The following is a 17,718-nucleotide window of genomic DNA, read 5'->3' as shown; positions in this document are numbered from 1 at the left end:
ATCATTTTTCAAATAGGTAATTATGTCACTGATGTTACATATTTTATTGATCACAGATTGAGAGTCAAAATCTACATGTCTCCTGAAAAATCTTATGTATTTTTCGGAAGACGTGTCATTTTTGACTTATAAAGAAAGATAAAAAAAACGCTGAGATATAATAAGAACAAGGTGATCTAAGCTGCAATTTTTTGTACACGTTTGGTTTGGGTGACAATGCATTATTATAATAAGCACGACGAGGTTTGCGTGTACCCATGATCAGCTTCCAACGAGATTCTTCAAGGATTTTCTGCGCTGGCACAAAGATCAACAAATAGAAATACACTGGCATTTTTATCACACGTAAAATGCAATAAGGCGACGATAAAATTACATGTGCGTAAAATATTTTTATGTCTGATCTTGAAACTTGTATAGAACAGATAATAGTGTGGAACAACAGACCTTTTAAACGTACGTGCTTTTACAAATTATCTTTTGTGTATCTCCTACCTGTCTCGCCAGTCGTGATGACAGCCGGAGCAGAAGGTGGGCCTCGGCCGATGTTATTGACAGCAATGACGTACATCTCATACTCAGTGTACGGAGACAGGTTCGTCACAGAGTAGTACTGGGTTATAACACCGGAGATCTCGCTGAAGGCCTGTTGGGAGATTGTGATACGTGAGGGATTTTAAATAAAATTCTATTTCAGACATAAATCCACATACAGTTTATCTCAACTTTATTTATGTAGAGGTCAGTATGTCTTCTATACACCTCCTATATCTATCTTCTATATGAGCTTCAGGACTCTGATGGAGCTCTCTTTCATCGTCGTCACGTCGAACATTACTTTAGGATATGGCTTAATAATATTGGGGACAAACAATTTTCCTTAAAGTTTAATATCATGAAGTACCTGGTTGGCATATTTGGGCTTGTACTGGATGACATAGTATTGAGGCTCCTCTGGGCCGGAGTATGTCCATGCAAGTCGTACGGTTGTGGCCGTAATTTCTGACGCTCGTACTTCAGTCGGTGGGCCAGGCAATGCTGAGGACAAAGTAATCGTTAAGGCTGAAATGTTACACGCGGAAAGGTTGAAAAGGCTGATTCACCGTGAATTCCGTGATTCGGAAGGAAAGTTTATATCCAAGATCCTGGTCGTCACAAATTCGACAAAAACCACACCTAGGACCGGTTCTATTTGGCCGCATTAAGAATCGAAACCAGAACCTCCAGATAGCGGACGGGCGTGGTGACCGTTATGCCATGGGGGTTTATAACGTACCCGATAAAAAGAAGCAGATGGTTAGAAAAGAAATTCAGCCAATTGTGTAATGAAAAATACATTTTTGTTTCTAGAGACATGGGACCATCCTATCGGTCAAATAGGATTTCAGGGCTTACCGAGGACATTCGCCTAAATTTAATGAACACTTTTGAGATAGGTCTTTCATCCTAGCGAGCATTTGTCTCTTTTATCCGGATTATTCTGTCTGTTAATTATTTTATTTCTTGATTTTGGTTATAACGTACCTACAAATGAAATTGTACTAGAAGAGTCACTTTATTCAATTACTGAAAGGCTTATTGGATTTGAGAAAGATTTTACCAAGAACTTGGGCTCAATGGAAAGGACCGGCCGTGGACATTGGCATGGTCAGTCATTATAAGATGCTACACAATATGGGACTGGATACTGGATATTTCGAACAACAATAGAAATTATACATACTTACCATGATAATTTCTGAAATCAGGGAAGTATAAATGAATCTTAATCCTTCTATCCTATTTTTGTTAACAAATTCAAGTCTGAACTGTCTCGCAAAGTCGAGTGACTGAATCAAATTACACTCATAATTTCTTCTGATAAATGTTGCAAATTTATGCTAACAGCTCCTCGAGGTGGGAAGGATTTGTGAAAATCAATTTGATAAATTTGGCAAGTCCGGACATCCATTATGAATTAGTACTATAATTCATAATTGAAAGGGTTTGAAAGTTGCTGCCCAGGAGACAAACGAATGTCGCCTTCATCAATGATTAATTATTGTTACTTCGCGTCCCGTTTTCTCATTCTAACAGGATTAAGTTCCTAGTTCTATTCAATATTGATAGGGCCATTTGTAATTTTGAACATTAATAAAGATTAGCTGGTAAATTGGAGATAGGAAGCGAAACAATCAGTAAGGCGCACTTAGTCATTAGAATTGGTGACTGACCCAAATATTGTAAGATGGTTTTAGCTTTATACCTTGACATGGAAATTGACGTGACTAAAAGTAATAAGTCATTATTGAAGGGCAGAAGGATGGGAATGGACCCATAAATAGCTCTCTCTGTGCAGATGGAAACTCATTATAACATAAGGACAAACCCCAGTTATTTTTTTATGTTAAATGTGTGAAATTATAATATCGTTCTACTTTAATCTGGGAAATAAATTAAAAAAGAATCCTCGAGGTGTCAGTAAGTGTGAGCATGACAGGAAACAGATACTTAAAAAAAGACAAGGCATGTTGTGAAAACCTTATAATTATTATACGATATGATGGAATATGAGGATCATCATTGATCATCATCAATGATGATTCCATCATCATAATCAATATCATCATATTATCACGTTCATCCATTTTCACTACGGCGGCGATCTCGTATTAACAATTGAACGAAATATTAACAGATCTACTGATATGAATAAGTATATATCTTACTCTGTACTTTGACTTCAGAAACAAATTCGATGACACCCAGAACGCTGGCAGCTTCACAAGTGTAGTTGGCAGATTCCCTGATGTCTTCCAGTTTGAGGGTGTTAAGGCCTAGTGGGGGGTTGTCTTCCGGTGTAAGCCATTTTGTTAATCCTGGGAAATAGATTACTTCTCAATGAACGCTGCACTAATAAAAAAAAATCAAGGTAAATGTTCTCATGGTCTGTTTAATTCCGTGTATTGGTAGATTGAATATTTATTTATTGGCTTTGGAAAGTGTGTTAATCCTTGTGATTCATGGTTTATCGTTTCATAAAGCTCAGTGGTCGAATCCTATAGAGGACACTCATGTTGCATGTGAATTTACTCCAAATGAATAGTCAAATTCCGCTTTTCATAGTCCTAATCCTCGTGGCTCCACAACACCCTGGCTAATATTAATGGATGGTTCGTTCTTGCCTTTTCTATTTCAGAATCTAGCTGATAAATCATCAACTGGAATGCAATGTTACGATGATTTCTTTCACCGGAAGCAAGTGATATTCATTAAAACTACTGACATATATGTCAGATTGGTATACGAAATCATGTGACACGAGTAGGATTCCACATAATGATATAAGGTCAAGACGCTCGTTGCGCCTTTATCTTGCAATTATACTTATATAATTGCAAGATAACGGCGATATTCGAGCTTCAAAATTGCACTTTTACTTACCCTTTCTCCACTTGACGGTGGGCATCGGCGAGCCGAACGCGACGCACTTGAGGGTGAGGTTCCCGCCCAGCATCACCTCTGTGCGCGGCGGCGGCGGGATCGAGAACTGCGGCGACACTCGTCTCACTATTAACAACATAGATATATGAATTATTTATTGCATCATTCACATAATAGTTCAGAACATAATTCACTTTGGGCGCAATCAAATAATTTCTAAATACTAAATAGTTTTTAATATCTCACTAGTCTTTAAAAAATATAAAGTACTAACAAACAAATGGGCCTTTTGTTACATTATTTATATATATGTTACGGCCAAAACCAGAAGTGCCAGTTTAAATGTTTGGCCGAAGATAACTACGATACACCTATGTGTAAACAACGAAGACCGAAGACCTCCCGATCAGAAAGTCTAAGTAGCAAAGAGAAACAGCAACAAAGTGAAACATCTAATGAGCAATCTGCTTAGCTACCTAATCGTCCATGTAGCACAACGTCTAACTACCTATCAAACGTCTATTTAGGAAATCGACAGGTTTTTAAGGTCGCCGATCTCATGCATTCTATGCACCTTTATCCTTGACTTATGATCGTTATAACTCATACAAGACCACAAAGTCGGGTTAGTTAGTTTGGGGAACCAATGTACATCGGGGCTAATCAGGTCGGATTGCACACCAGTGCAGCGTCGAACAGGGCAGGTCGCCTGTGGTTCAAGATTACTCAATTGGGATTTGTTGACCAACTAGAGTGCAGACCTGTCTAAAAGATTCTTTATGGGATTACTGGCATGTTGTGTTTACCATTAAGTGGATGTGGTTAGAACAAATTAATTTTTAATCTGTGGTTTTAGGGATGAGCCCGCACGGGAGGATGTGAAGGACGTCGTTTCTTCAAAAAGTTTTAAATAAATTCAACTTTGAATTCGATTAGGACATTTAGAGTACATATTTTTAGTGTTCTCGTCTTCTATTTAGGAAACGATAGTTTAAAAGTGAAACAATAGTTTTCAAAAGTATTTTTAATGCAGAGCATTATAACAATTTTATTTATTTATTCAAATTGTGTTTACCAAGATGGCACGAAGGGGTAAAAAAAACTGTTTATAACTTAAAATTTCCGCAGAAATCCTCAAAACCTTCACAGACAGACATGCAAAATGCATTAAAATCCCTGGTGTTTTAACATTTCACGTTAAGATTGCCTCGTTGATAGTTTAAGTAATAACAAGAACAAGTAAGGGGTGTGACATGATACAGGAGAGCGACCGACAAAAACATCGACTTTTTGGAACGAGTTTCGGTGCAATAACTTTTATTAAGACGCCTTCTACTATACTTGTTACAATACAAGTGGCTTCTACACAATGTTGGTAAACAGACACATGTCGAATGAACGGACTATCGTAGTTATGTTAGTTAGCTTGAAATGTAGGTTGTTATCATGGCAAATTGACGAAGTAACTGTAAATGCCGGCTCCACACTGTCGTCGAACAGTAGTTTGCCAAACTTTGGCGGCTTCGGTATACATTGCTTGTTTTTTATGCGGTAAACAAAAGCGCCTTGTATTAACAACACAACGTTCACGCATTCGTGTCGGCATGTGTCCGAGTTCCGCAACAGTGTGCAACTGGCATAAGACATAAAAATGCGGTTGACATAAAGTAAAGATGTTTGGTGTCAAAGTTCAGAAATAAGACCTTCACAGGCACATTTTCACATCACATAATTCTCATAGATAGTGATTTATACAAGGCTGAAACTGGTCCACTTGAAAACAGTCTAGACTTTAATAGCTATTGCCTGGGTGTGACAGCCAATCTCGTTAAGGTGGCATACAGACCGGCCACTTTGTTTACTACAAAGGGTGATAAAAGTTCAAAGAATAGGCAGCTGTCATTAGACTTTGAATGAATATGTGAATGTGGTAAAAATGTTAAATTTGTCCAAGTCGATAAACGAGCCTTAATATTGCAATTTTAGTACATAAGCACGTAATTTTTTTTAGTATTATGCAATTGTGACATGCCGTTGTTATTACATTGTGAGAAGACCAATGGGGTGTCACCACTGTGGGGCCAACACTTGGTTGATATTGGTACATAATATTGATAATAATATTAATGATAATATTTATTAATTTATTTAATATTTATTAATTTATTTAATATTTATTTTAATATGGGTACATGATGCCATAGAGCCCCTGTGGAATAATAGAATAATATGTCTTTATTTGTGAAGTGACATCGTATATAGCAATCTGTGGCGTTACCTTGGAATACGAACGTGATTGCGCTGAGTTGACAAAATATTAATACGATTATAATTTCTATTTCCTTATACCGTATCACGTTCGGTTAATAGGGCTGTCCCAAAAGGGTCGTCACAAAATCATGTTTTTAATGTAAAGTATTTATTTCATTACCAAAAATAATACAAACAAATCCACATGCTTCATAAATTTTAATTTTTTTTGTTGTCTTTAATTTCATTCTTCATGGTCTGGGAGGCGACTGAAGAGGGAACCAATTCGAACATCATTCTGGTATCAATTATTTTAGACGTAAAAATGAGGACGTGATAGGAGGTAGGTAACTTACAGGGTTACTAGTATCAAATGCAGTAGTCTTTAGGAGGTTTTCCTCCTAAAGACTACTTGGGTACATCAAAACAAGCAACTTTTGTCTAAACGTAATAAATATAAAAAAAAATATTTATTTAGTTTTAATGACGTTTCTACAAAACGTTAAACGTTAACGTTATGTTCGATTTCGCTACATAACGCTATTGTTGTGTAACGCTTGTGTTGCTTGGCTATTACATAGAGTTAAGATGTGTAGAATCGCAAATTAGATAGTATTTTTATATGAAAAAAAAAACTACGTATTACGAAACGTCATATAATAAAAGTTGCTTGTTTTGATGTACTCAAGTCATCTTTAGGAGGTTTTGCGTTTGATACCAGTAACGCGGTATATGAAAAATACTCGGTTATAAATTAAATTTCTTTAACGAAGCGTAAAATTATTTTAGGGTTTGCCCCGAAACAACATTTCCACCGTATTTTTTTAACTGAAAATTAATTTATTGCGATCATTCAAGGGACCCTTTTCATTAAGGTGGCGTGAGGAGAAATGCCATCTGGAATTTAAACGTTTTGCTAAGACGTTTGTCTTAACTCCAAAAAATACATAAATAGGTATAATATATAAATAGGTAGGCAGTCAAACAAAATTTCCGCGGTGTGTGATAAATATTTATTTTTATCTCACTTGAAAACTATCCCAGGGATAAGTTGTATATTTAAAATTGTATTAATATGCAACTCGGACCATGACGGGACGAGTACATACTTACTTAATATAGACGTGGCTTATATGGGACCAAATCAAAGTTATATTTTTTAAACTTTGACTCGTATATACTATTTAAAAAAAGTTATACGGATGTTTTGTCACTATTGCACTTTATAATATTTCAAATTGACAGAAAGAGACATAAGATACTATAGCAAAACTATGGTGTACATTTTTCACGAATAAGAGTGCAGACTATTTGTGGTACTAAAAGTTAAAATTGTTTTATAAACTTAGAATTTGAAGTGAAAAGTGGAGGTAAATTTTTTGAACAAATGCTTTGACTTTGCATTAAGACTAGACGTGTCGCGGGCTACAATGTCCGAGCGGTAATTAAAGAGCTGGAAAGAATTCCCGCCTTTTTAATCAACATCCTTTAACGAAAAGATTATAAAAAGCTACCCACTTAATTTGTAACGCTTACTTTGTTAATTTATTGCATTTTATTACTAGGTAATTTGTAGGTGGAGTGGAATTAAAAGCAGTCTTGAAGAAAAGTATATTCTAAAGTACACAGTTTTTTTAACATTACTATTAGACTATAAATGTGAAAGACTAAAGCACTGGTATATTAGCCATGTTATAGAAGAATATCTTTGTATTATTTTGTAGTATATTATTACGATTCAGTGGACTCTGGGCTCCGACGCTCAATTGCGGAGGAAGTGACCAGGAAAACATTCAGTAATTTTGCTCCAATACGTTCAGAAATATTGTCAATATAAATTGAATTTTTCTCTGGAGAATCCACACTAACAATTACTTAATTTATAATATCACATAAGTGATATTATAAATGCGAAAGTGTTCGTTTGTCTTTTTTTAATGTCAAAAATTATGACGAGATTTTTTTGTGTGCAGATCGATAGATGGAGAGTAACATACACTACTTTTTGCCGCGGGCAAAGTCGCAGGCGGCTAACAGTATAATCAAATCAATCAATATAGCTATCTGCCGCACCACCAGTAGTATTATTAACCTTTCCAACTACAAAGTGACCCCCTAGCTCCCGAACTAACATACAAAGCTTATCGCTGAAATTGTATGTCTTCGATAAAACAAACGACGTCTCGTCAATGATTGATGTTTCCACAGTAATGACTGAAACTATTGTAATTAGCATAGTTACATCGTTTGAACAATTATGTCAGACGAAAATAAAAAAAAACAGAATTGACAGTTTGTGCAGTGTTGCTATGTAAAATAACGCGTAAAAATTAAATTTCATGCCAGTTCTGACCAACAAAAAAAAAATAATTTCTTGACAAATTTGTAACTTTAATTAAAAAGTCTTCATGCCAGACACATGAAGACGCGAATGCGTGAACATTGCGAAGTTAGTATCAATGCTTTTTTTTACCGCAATGAGAAACCAACAATGTATACCGAATCCACCAATGTTTGGCAAACTGTTTGAATACGGTGGGGAGCCGGCATTACATGCGATTTGTCCCCGGTTCAATGAAGACTTCGTAAAGTAAGATAAAACAGAAGTAGGGAAGGGACATTATTGAATTAATGTTTGAATGGTTGAAATTAATGTTTTAATATTTAATGCGTAAATTTTTACAGAGCCCGTTGATTAGGCAGTTTGGGGTAAGCAGTGACGTTTTGATGGTCACAGAAAATTAATGATCTTTATAACTGGCAGGCGACACGCACCGCTCGGGGAAAATTAAAAATAGTTCTATGGAATCGTTTGATAGGTATTATAATAATAAAAATGGAAGGTTGTTTTAAAATCGGTTGGGAAAATTCGTAAATGGAATTCTTGATTCACTCCTCGTTTTCTAAGAAATGATCGGAATAATTTAGTTTGTAGCTCTGGGGCGTGTGGCTCCGCCCTAGAATAACACCCTATCCTAACGTGGATGTCGTATGTGGCGACTAAGGGATACATAGCCCTCACAGTTGATAGGCAACAATAGCATTCCCAAGACGGGTTCACATCAGACAGGCGGCCGGTCCTAAAGTCACAGTCGAATATTTAAATATTTAAGGTTATTTTTTACGCTGAAACCGGGCTTCGCGGCATCACAGTCCCGAACAAAACCATGAATTAATTAGTGATTTAGTTTGTAGCTCTACGGTACGATTCGTAGCATTCGCTATTTCGTAGCAAGCGCGGTCCGAGCTACGAAAAACATTTTAACCAAGTAATAAATTTAGTTTAATTATTCAAAGAAATCCTTTATATATTTTACACACAATATTGATTCACAACATCGGTAATAAATACAAAGCACATACATAGAAAATATCGTATTTAGAGTTCAAAATGTTGTGAGTTAATAAAACATACACAAATAAAACTTCGTAAATGTGAAATTCGACGATTTGAAGAGAAAATCGGCAGTCCCTTCGTAACTTGGAAACTAATTCAATAAAGATCTGTTGCCATCACAAGTTTTCTTATTTCGTCTTTTTCTACTCAAGAAACACAAACAAGCGACATTTTGTTTACCCTTTCTCTTTTTATGCCTTCGGTAATAAAAAAGACAGATGTTCTTGATTGTACTTATGTTTTTATATAAATTTCCAAGATTCATCATTGATTAAATTGGGTTTTATATAAAAAAATATTTTTTTCATAATGTCATAAAGCCAGTCGACCACGGATGCGCTGGAGTGACGAACTGAATATGTTCAACAAAGGATGGCACGATATAGCAAAGGACCGAGCGTCGAGGAAGAAAGAGAGAGACATTTTGCCTACACTAGAACATAAACGGCTATTACATAATTTAATACATATTTTTTTCATAATATAAAGAAACTATATTAAACAGCATACAGTCGCATACTAATAAATTCCTGAGGTAATATCAACAAAATCATTCACACTATATCTGGCGAAAGTAATGGCGGCGTTGGACACTATCTGTGGAAATATATTGTGAATATTACACGTTACCATAGATTCATATCATGCTAGATACTGCACGCCGTGCCCTCGAGTGTGGCCTATTTGTACACCTAACGCGTTGATTTTTACTGATATTTTAACGCAATAATAGTGTCGAAGAAATTTAAAAAGGGAAAAACATAGTGTTATTGGAAATTCATGTGAAAATCGTATTCGAGTCTTTGCAATTTAACACAAGATTTAAATACAAGAAGGGCATTATTATTTCATCCCGGCTATGAATAATAAGAAACAAACAAATTTTTACAAAAATATTGTGATTGGCTGTTTAAATATTTACATGTAAGTACAAAGTTTGTACATTTTATTTATTTATTAGTCTTTTCTTTAGAATTTTCGTGTTTATTTATTCATTCATTTATTCATTCATAAGCTTAAATCTATCTTTACAGTTATCATTAAAGCGATGTCAAGAATCCCATTTCAATTATTATTATAACGTATTATAAAGCCATTCTTATGAATTCGCTCAGAGAACATGAAAACAGACCTATTCTTTAGGCAATTTGGCCTATGTTGTATCTAGCCTGATATAAATCTATGTACGGAACCTAGTTTCCACCGCTCATATAATGTGGTTGAGTTACTTGAGGCTATTTCATAATGACGACAGGGAATTTGTTTAGTAGAGCAAATATGTAAATTTTGTTTATAGACATTATAAATCATCTTATTTTCATGCAGAAGTCCGTCTTTCTTTATGTCATTATATAAAAAAAACTACAATTTCCCAACCGCTTTCTTTTATCTTCGAACGAACCTAGTCGCATTCGGTGCCGTGACGTCGCGAAGCCTGGTCAGTGGAACCTTAATAAATTTTAAAGATTCGCCTGTAATTTTGCCAACGGCCTCTTGAAGTCAACGGTCCTTGGGATTGCTATATCAGGCCAGTGAAGGCCAGTGCTTCAGTAGTGTGGAGTTAAAATGTCTGATGAACTTTATTTGATGGTCTGGGAATGAAAGAAAAAATAACGTGCCAGCTGCTTATTTTACCGCGTACATCGTAAAAGTCAATCAAGGGAAAAGGCTATAAGATTAGTTATTGCATACGAAGCAATCTCGATTTCGGTCGTGACTCCAGAAATGTCCAGGAAATGATAAGCGTGGTACTGGCCACCAACTGCATATAATAAAAAAAAAAACTTACAAGTTCTCTTGAAACGTTCCATTTAAGCAGATTTTTTTTCATCAGTCGGACCTAAATGTTCTCGGCAACTAATTAAAAGTAGCTGGGCGTTTTTTACATTTCTCGCGTTATTTTTACATTCTTTTTTCAAAGTTCGCTAGGAGATCCTTATTAAATTAAAGAATCAGGAATAGTTTGAAACTCAATAGAATTTTACCTATTGCATGAATATGAAGTATGTTTTAAAGCATACTTGACTAACTTAAAAAAAACATAATTGAGGTTTAAGATTAAATAGGATTATAACAATTTTATGCCTGATATCCATACTTCTATACCCACTTACTTGATATGATATTATAATTGTGAAAGTCTGTTTGTCTGTCGCTTTTCCATGGCAAATTTTTTATAAACATAATTTTTAATGTTATTTGTTTGATATGTTACATATCAGGCTAATTCTATCAGATGTATATCAGTAAGCAATGTAAAAGGCTTTTAGAGACGCAATAATTTAAAAAAAATAATAGTTTATACATACCTTTTACATACAAGGACGTAGGTTTTGAGAAATCAGTTCCTATTGAGTTTTCAGCCACGCACTCGTACTTTCCCTGATCGTCCTCTTCACTCTTCACTATTTGCAGTGTACCTGGAAAGAGACAAAACATTTCAGTCATCAGATTATTATAGGAAAAATGGGCACTTTCCAAACGTATACCTTATTTGTTTACTTACGCATTAAAATTAAAACAATTTCAATATTTTATTATTATTATTTTATTATTTTATTTACAGTTACACTTAAAATACATAACTTTGCGTATTAAAAGAAATATTTTGTAAATTCTAAAATACATATTTAAATTGTAATGTGTTTGGAGTTAAATAAATAAAAAGATATGTCAAGATTGTGTTGCCTACTTTTAGGCGTTTCATCCCTTAGTCGCCTCGCACGACATCGACGAAGGGGTGAAGTGTAGGCCTATTTAAGGTCGGGGATTATAAGTAGTACCTCATTCTTGTCATATATACATAACTAGCTTTCGCCCGCGCGAGTAATTCTGCGAAAGCGGAACACAAACTTTCAACCTTATAGTCAATAGGGGTATGATTTTTGAAAAAAAAGTACCCTATTTATGAAGCCTTTAACTATATACATACCAAATTTCATCAAAATCGGTCCAGTGGTTTAGCCGTAAAATCGGAACCGACAGACAGATAAATGCGAAAGTAAGTTTGTTTTTAACCTTTTCACGCTAGAGCGTGAAGTTTGGTAGTGAAGAAAATTTGGTGCTCGACCAATCTTCTTGAAATTTTGCGTACATACAGTTTGAAGTATGGTGAAGGACATAGGGCATCCTATACCTATCATCTCGGATAAATAACGGCAAAAGCTAGTTTCAAAATAGATGATTTGACTTTTCGGTGACAACTTAATGATTCTAACGATAGTACACATGCCGAGGCTTTATGTTTACGAGGATTATAACTCGGATAAATATAAGATACAACAGTAAATCCTAGTTTGCATTATAAACAGTACAGTCTATATTCAAGACGCTGTGCTATCCTGTTCAGCGACTTAATATATAAAGATTTATTGGCTAATAAAGGCGCAGTTAGTGGGCACCATTAGCCTGCGCCGCGCCTCGGTCAATAAAGTGAGGTTAGAATTGGCCAGATCCAAAAATGTATTCTAATATTAAATAAATAAATTTAATTGAAGGGCTCTGGGCTCTGACGGTCAATGTGGGGGAAGCAAAAGGGAGCACTATGAGAGATTTAAAAAAGACATATGAATTTATATGTCTTGGTAATATTTACGGCTGTGATGCCTCGAAGCCTAGGGCATGCGTAAAAATATATTAATTTAATTTTATAGATTCATCTGTGATCGGATGATAACCCTCTATGGGTGTGTAGTTGTTGACTGTTAGCTGCCGAGGGTGTTCCTATCCCATAGTCACTTCATATGACATTCATGGGAGGATATGGAGTGGTCCTATTCTAGGACGGAAACCTGACGCCACAAGTGTATGTATGAAAAAATATAATATACCTATATATAATACATAAGTAATACTAGATCAAAGTTCATCACATAATGTGAAACTTATTCGCAAAGCACTGAAAAATCTTCATCCATCATTTAGTTCTACAAAATCTTAGGGATATTTTTTACATGACCCAGGGCTTAGCGGCGTCACAGAATGATGATGCCGGGACACGTAATGAAGCCGGGACATGTAGAAATAAGAGAGAGAGAGAGAGAGAGATAATGTACCTAATTCTACACGTGAGCATTCTGCAACTTCCTTAGTTTCAGGCTAGTGGCTTAGTGTTCATACGTTACAGCCTTGAATCTCGGCCACCTGCGCGGTTGTTAAAACTGAAAGTGGCCCATTTTGTGGTAAACTGCTAAAGAAAAAGCTGTTACGAACACTGTTTCCATTAATGTGGAGCGTTTAAGAAAATCAATGTGAAAAAAAGTATAGCAATGATTGTACTACGCGTTATATTATATTGCTTTAATAAGTGTACTGAGTTAAATTTTGAAATTTTTGACATTCGTGTGTTCCTGGTTGCATTGAGAGCTGTGACTCCCAAAAGCGTTAGCGTAAAATTTGCCATTAAATTTGGAAGATTTGACTAAGATTTTACAACCAGCCGTTCGCCTAAAGTTAACCCTCCTTGGGAATGCCATCGTTGTCTATCAGTTCTTAGGATTTTGTGTCGCTTAGTGGCCGCGTACATAAACTCTGTTACTCATATAAAAATATAGAGTTGAAAATTACGAAGCAAATATGGCGGTCGGCAGGTCACAAAGGAAATGCAATTACGTCATAATGCGGCGGCCGCCGAGAATAATAGTTTATAATGAAAAAATACAATAAAACAACGCGGAATACACTTATCTTTAAATACCAAAATGCAATTGAAGTTTTAACGGCCGGGAGGCCATTTTTTTCATTGGAACGTGTGAAATTTGAATTGTATTCTAATTTTGAAATAAACAACGAACGAGTCTTACATTAGAACATCTGACGATCATTGCTAAGCGTTACGGGCTTCTTTACTACATTTCGTTTAATTTATTTTATTTTTTGTTGATTTATGTTTTTGTTTAGATTTTTTTTGTATGAATATTTCAGACAGAGATCAACAAAATAATGATATTTATAAGTTTTCAGCACGATTAATTACATTTATTTTTGTTAAAATATATAGTAAGGGCCAGAATTCACATGGCAGTAGGTTGAGCACTTGCATGCCAGTTACTTGTCCGTTTTACTTGCGTGTGTATCTACGCTATAATTTAATACGGGGCGATTCACAATCGACTCATACAATTCATAAATACTAATGCGAATCATTTCAAAATTTACTTTAACTGATTGTCAAATCAATCTGCATGGAAAAAGAACATACATAATTCCATCGTTACGTACATACTAATGGTGAGTTGCACCAGTCAACTTTGACGTTGACTTTAACCTGCGCGGCAACGATGTTCCGACAAAAAATAATTTAAAAAATGACATAATTTGCTATAGATATCTGTGTTTGTCACCTGATCTTCCTGAGAAAAGGTCAGTATTAAAAAGCACGTATAATTTTAAGATTGTATATAAATCGACAATAAGTACTTCTCCTGTTGCGATGAGTTACATCAAGATAAGCTAGTTACACTAGTCTATTTGAAATGACGAGACAATCTGCAGATTACACATGTTTATTCACAACGGTAAATAACTTGCTTGTGTGCGAGACGTAATATCTGAATTATACTGCGAGTGAGAGGGACGACATGTGCGAGCGTATCGCGTATTTGCTAACAAGGATTAAAGCAAACTAATCTACAACATTTAACCAAGCAGTGTATTACGGATTTATACTGGTATCTGTTATCTTGAGGTATCTCGATTTATAGTGTGTGAATACTAACGTGAGAGTGTCATATTACGTGCAAACATCTCTCTCTCTCTTTCTCTCTCATGGTCGCGTATTCCAGGTTTCATTCTCCCGATGCCCAATGTTCGCCTATTTTTTTTAACTGGAACTTTATGATAAAAAGCCAGCCCGGGCGGCAGCAACTTTATTTGAGAACGAACATGTAAATGCATTTCGATTGGGTTATTTGGCATTAAATTTATTGACATTTTGTCATTAAAAATGTTTTATTGTGGAAAATTAAAAGCCAATGCACGAAACACACAATTTCGTGGCAAATTTAATGTCAGTATAAATACGAAACGTCACAAAGGCAAAGTAGAAGTAAGTAACTTTCATACGATTACAGATTTTCGTTGCATTTGCAAAATAAATCCGAATGTAAAAAACGAAGGCTTAATTCCACGAACACAATAAATACAAGGGTAAACTCGTCAGAATATGACAAGAACAACTTTTAATACAGAAAGCGGCGAAGACGAACAAAGAGCGGATCTTATCGCGAAAAATGAAAATCATAATCGGCCGCTTGTCAGTCCCACGTTGGGCGCCAAATCGCGATTGTCTCTAGAGCCCGGTGGGCCCTGTTGTAATCAAATGAAACTAGCGGGCCCTACGTGGCTGGGTCTGTAGGGCCCCGTGACAGCCCACGATAGCCACGCTGACGAAGGTAGCTGAATATGACCAATGTCCTTTGTGCGCAGGTATTTTGTGCGAGTGAAAAATGTCTCTTCCGCTGTGCTCTGCATACTTGAAAACAAAAATGGTTGTGAATACCATATATTTATACAGTTACAGTATAACGTTTTTATACTTTAAGGGCTAGATAGCGCCAAGGGTTGCGAAACTCGAAGGCCATGTTTAGTTATTGGTGGAATTCTGAATCTGAGATAGTAGCTCGAACCGTGGCCTATGAGAAGAAATTCTTCCCTACCTACTTACCTAACTAATTCTTATAGGTATTCCTTAGATTCTTGTAACATGATAAAATAAAAACACTTATACTAAAACAAGACATTTACAAGTTCTTTTGTTAAACACATAAAAGATTTTTTGAATGAGCTAATCTCTGATCAATTTTTCTAATAATATTTCTGTGTAAGATACAGTTTCATTGAAAAGGAAAGCTATTTGGTCAGAATTTCAATATATCGACGGAAGCGAAGCTGCGGATACAGGTAGTAATATGTTTCGTGTATTTCAGAGAGAAAAACATATTTCACTTCTTAAGCTGGTGAACAATATAGAACTTAAAGTATATATCAATAGGGTTGGCATAATTTCTAGTTAGCAATACGGGACAATTGTTTAAAGGCTCGAGTCTTTTCAATTATTTTTTTAGGTCACAGTCATACATAAACAAGACCAGATAACCGGGCCGAGTCGGTTGATTTTTGCGAATGAGCTATTTTTTAGGTCGCGATCCTATTGTCGGAATACGGGACAAATTGGGACGCGTTGTAATACGGGACGGGATGATCTAATTCGGTGACAGTCTACTATTATTCGATATAAATATACGATTATCATAGGTTTGCGTATTCCGTATACATGCGACTTATAGCAATCCTTTATTTATAACGACTACGATACTAGTGTCCAAGTGAAAATATGGAAACGTGATTTTAGCCCAAATCGTACTTTAAGCTCCGGCCTTGAATAGTCATATTTTCGTGTATCCAATACATAATCAACGTACGGCAACCCTATATGATATAACGAGTAATAGTATGATCATTTCCCGGAGAGCGATACTGTTTATGAGATAGAAATCAAATCCGGCCGAGTGTTGAATCAAAAGCAATGGAATAAAAAAGATCGCGCGTTCGCCCGCCTTGATCCCTAGGCTTTCCGCTTTATAACTTGGACTGTGGACTAGTCCATACGCTGAGGCGAGCAATGGTTTCTTAAAGTCAGTGTTTTCTTACGAGTCCTAATACGTAAACAATCTTCACAGTTCATTTTGTTGAATTAACCAAGGAAACGTGATGTTAGTAAACTGAACATTATATTCATTTTTTTTTACAAAGGAAACACCATTTTATCATATTGTCACCTTGCAGACCTATTTAGTGATGCACATAAAAAAAACTAGTTTTGGCTGGGTTATTTGCGAGAATAAATTCGATTATTCGAACTGTATAAAAAAGAAAGATAGAAAACTAAAACTAAGTCACGAATAAAATTAAAAAGTTTAGAACTTGGGGCACCAATCAGGCTGTCTTGCGGGCTCAAAGGAATTCGCAACGAACGCTGAAAATTTGGCGCTTCCCCCTCCACTCTTTGATATCCTAGTAACCGGTTTAAACTGGGTTCTCATGTTTCAATTTGCATGTGGGTAAAACGACCTCCACGCGATTCCATATTTGAATTGGACCTTTAAAAATATTTTTCTTTGTTTTCCCTCATTTTATGAGAAAAAAAAAAGAAAATGAGAAGGATTTATACTGGCACACTGTATGCTTTATATAAAATATACTTGTATTATTTCATTTGTAAGTGTACTTCCTTTGTTAAAGCTATTTTATTCAAGTAGCCTAAAGATATCTGATATGAGTATAATTATAAGTACTGTGTATTATACATTTGACATCGATTGTGATATGGTTTAGGTTCCTTGAACGTAAATTTTACATATTACTAGCGATAAATTTCCTCTGACATACGCCTCTTGTGATGAAAAAGCAAAATTAATTAATTTAATATGTATATAGATTTAGGAAAGTAATATCCCACAAAAAATATATCTTCTTTCTCTCACTGATGGTTTTCCCGGTTCCTTCCGCAGTCGTTGAGCGTTGGAGTCCAGGGTTCACTTTTCTACCTTTTCATCTCCACTTTGGACGGTTGTCGGCATCCTTAGTTGTCAGACCATTGGCATTAAATGTTTGTTACTCACAAAAAATATACTAGACAGGTTTCAATA

At 35.5% G+C, this 17,718-nt stretch overlaps 1 protein-coding gene across 5 annotated transcripts in view; it reads right to left on the bottom strand.

Moving 5' to 3' along the window:
- Positions 1-17,718, bottom strand: part of Lar (Leukocyte-antigen-related-like) — a 360,684-nt gene that overhangs the window by 19,165 nt on the left and 323,801 nt on the right. For all 5 annotated transcript variants that reach the window (XM_053750781.1, XM_053750784.1, XM_053750782.1 and 2 more), the window contains 5 exons: positions 11,380-11,490; positions 3,424-3,549; positions 2,709-2,858; positions 905-1,038; positions 496-646 (listed from right to left, as the gene is read on the bottom strand). In XM_053750781.1, coding sequence (XP_053606756.1) covers positions 496-646; positions 905-1,038; positions 2,709-2,858; positions 3,424-3,549; positions 11,380-11,490 — 672 coding nt within the window. The remainder of the gene's footprint in view (positions 1-495; positions 647-904; positions 1,039-2,708; positions 2,859-3,423; positions 3,550-11,379; positions 11,491-17,718) is intronic.

The sequence above is a fragment of the Plodia interpunctella genome, chromosome 10 (assembly GCF_027563975.2).
Source record: "Plodia interpunctella isolate USDA-ARS_2022_Savannah chromosome 10, ilPloInte3.2, whole genome shotgun sequence".
In the NCBI taxonomy this organism is placed as follows: domain Eukaryota; kingdom Metazoa; phylum Arthropoda; class Insecta; order Lepidoptera; family Pyralidae; genus Plodia; species Plodia interpunctella.
Note: the sequence above shows the minus strand (reverse complement) of the source record. Positions and strands in the feature narration are given on the sequence as shown.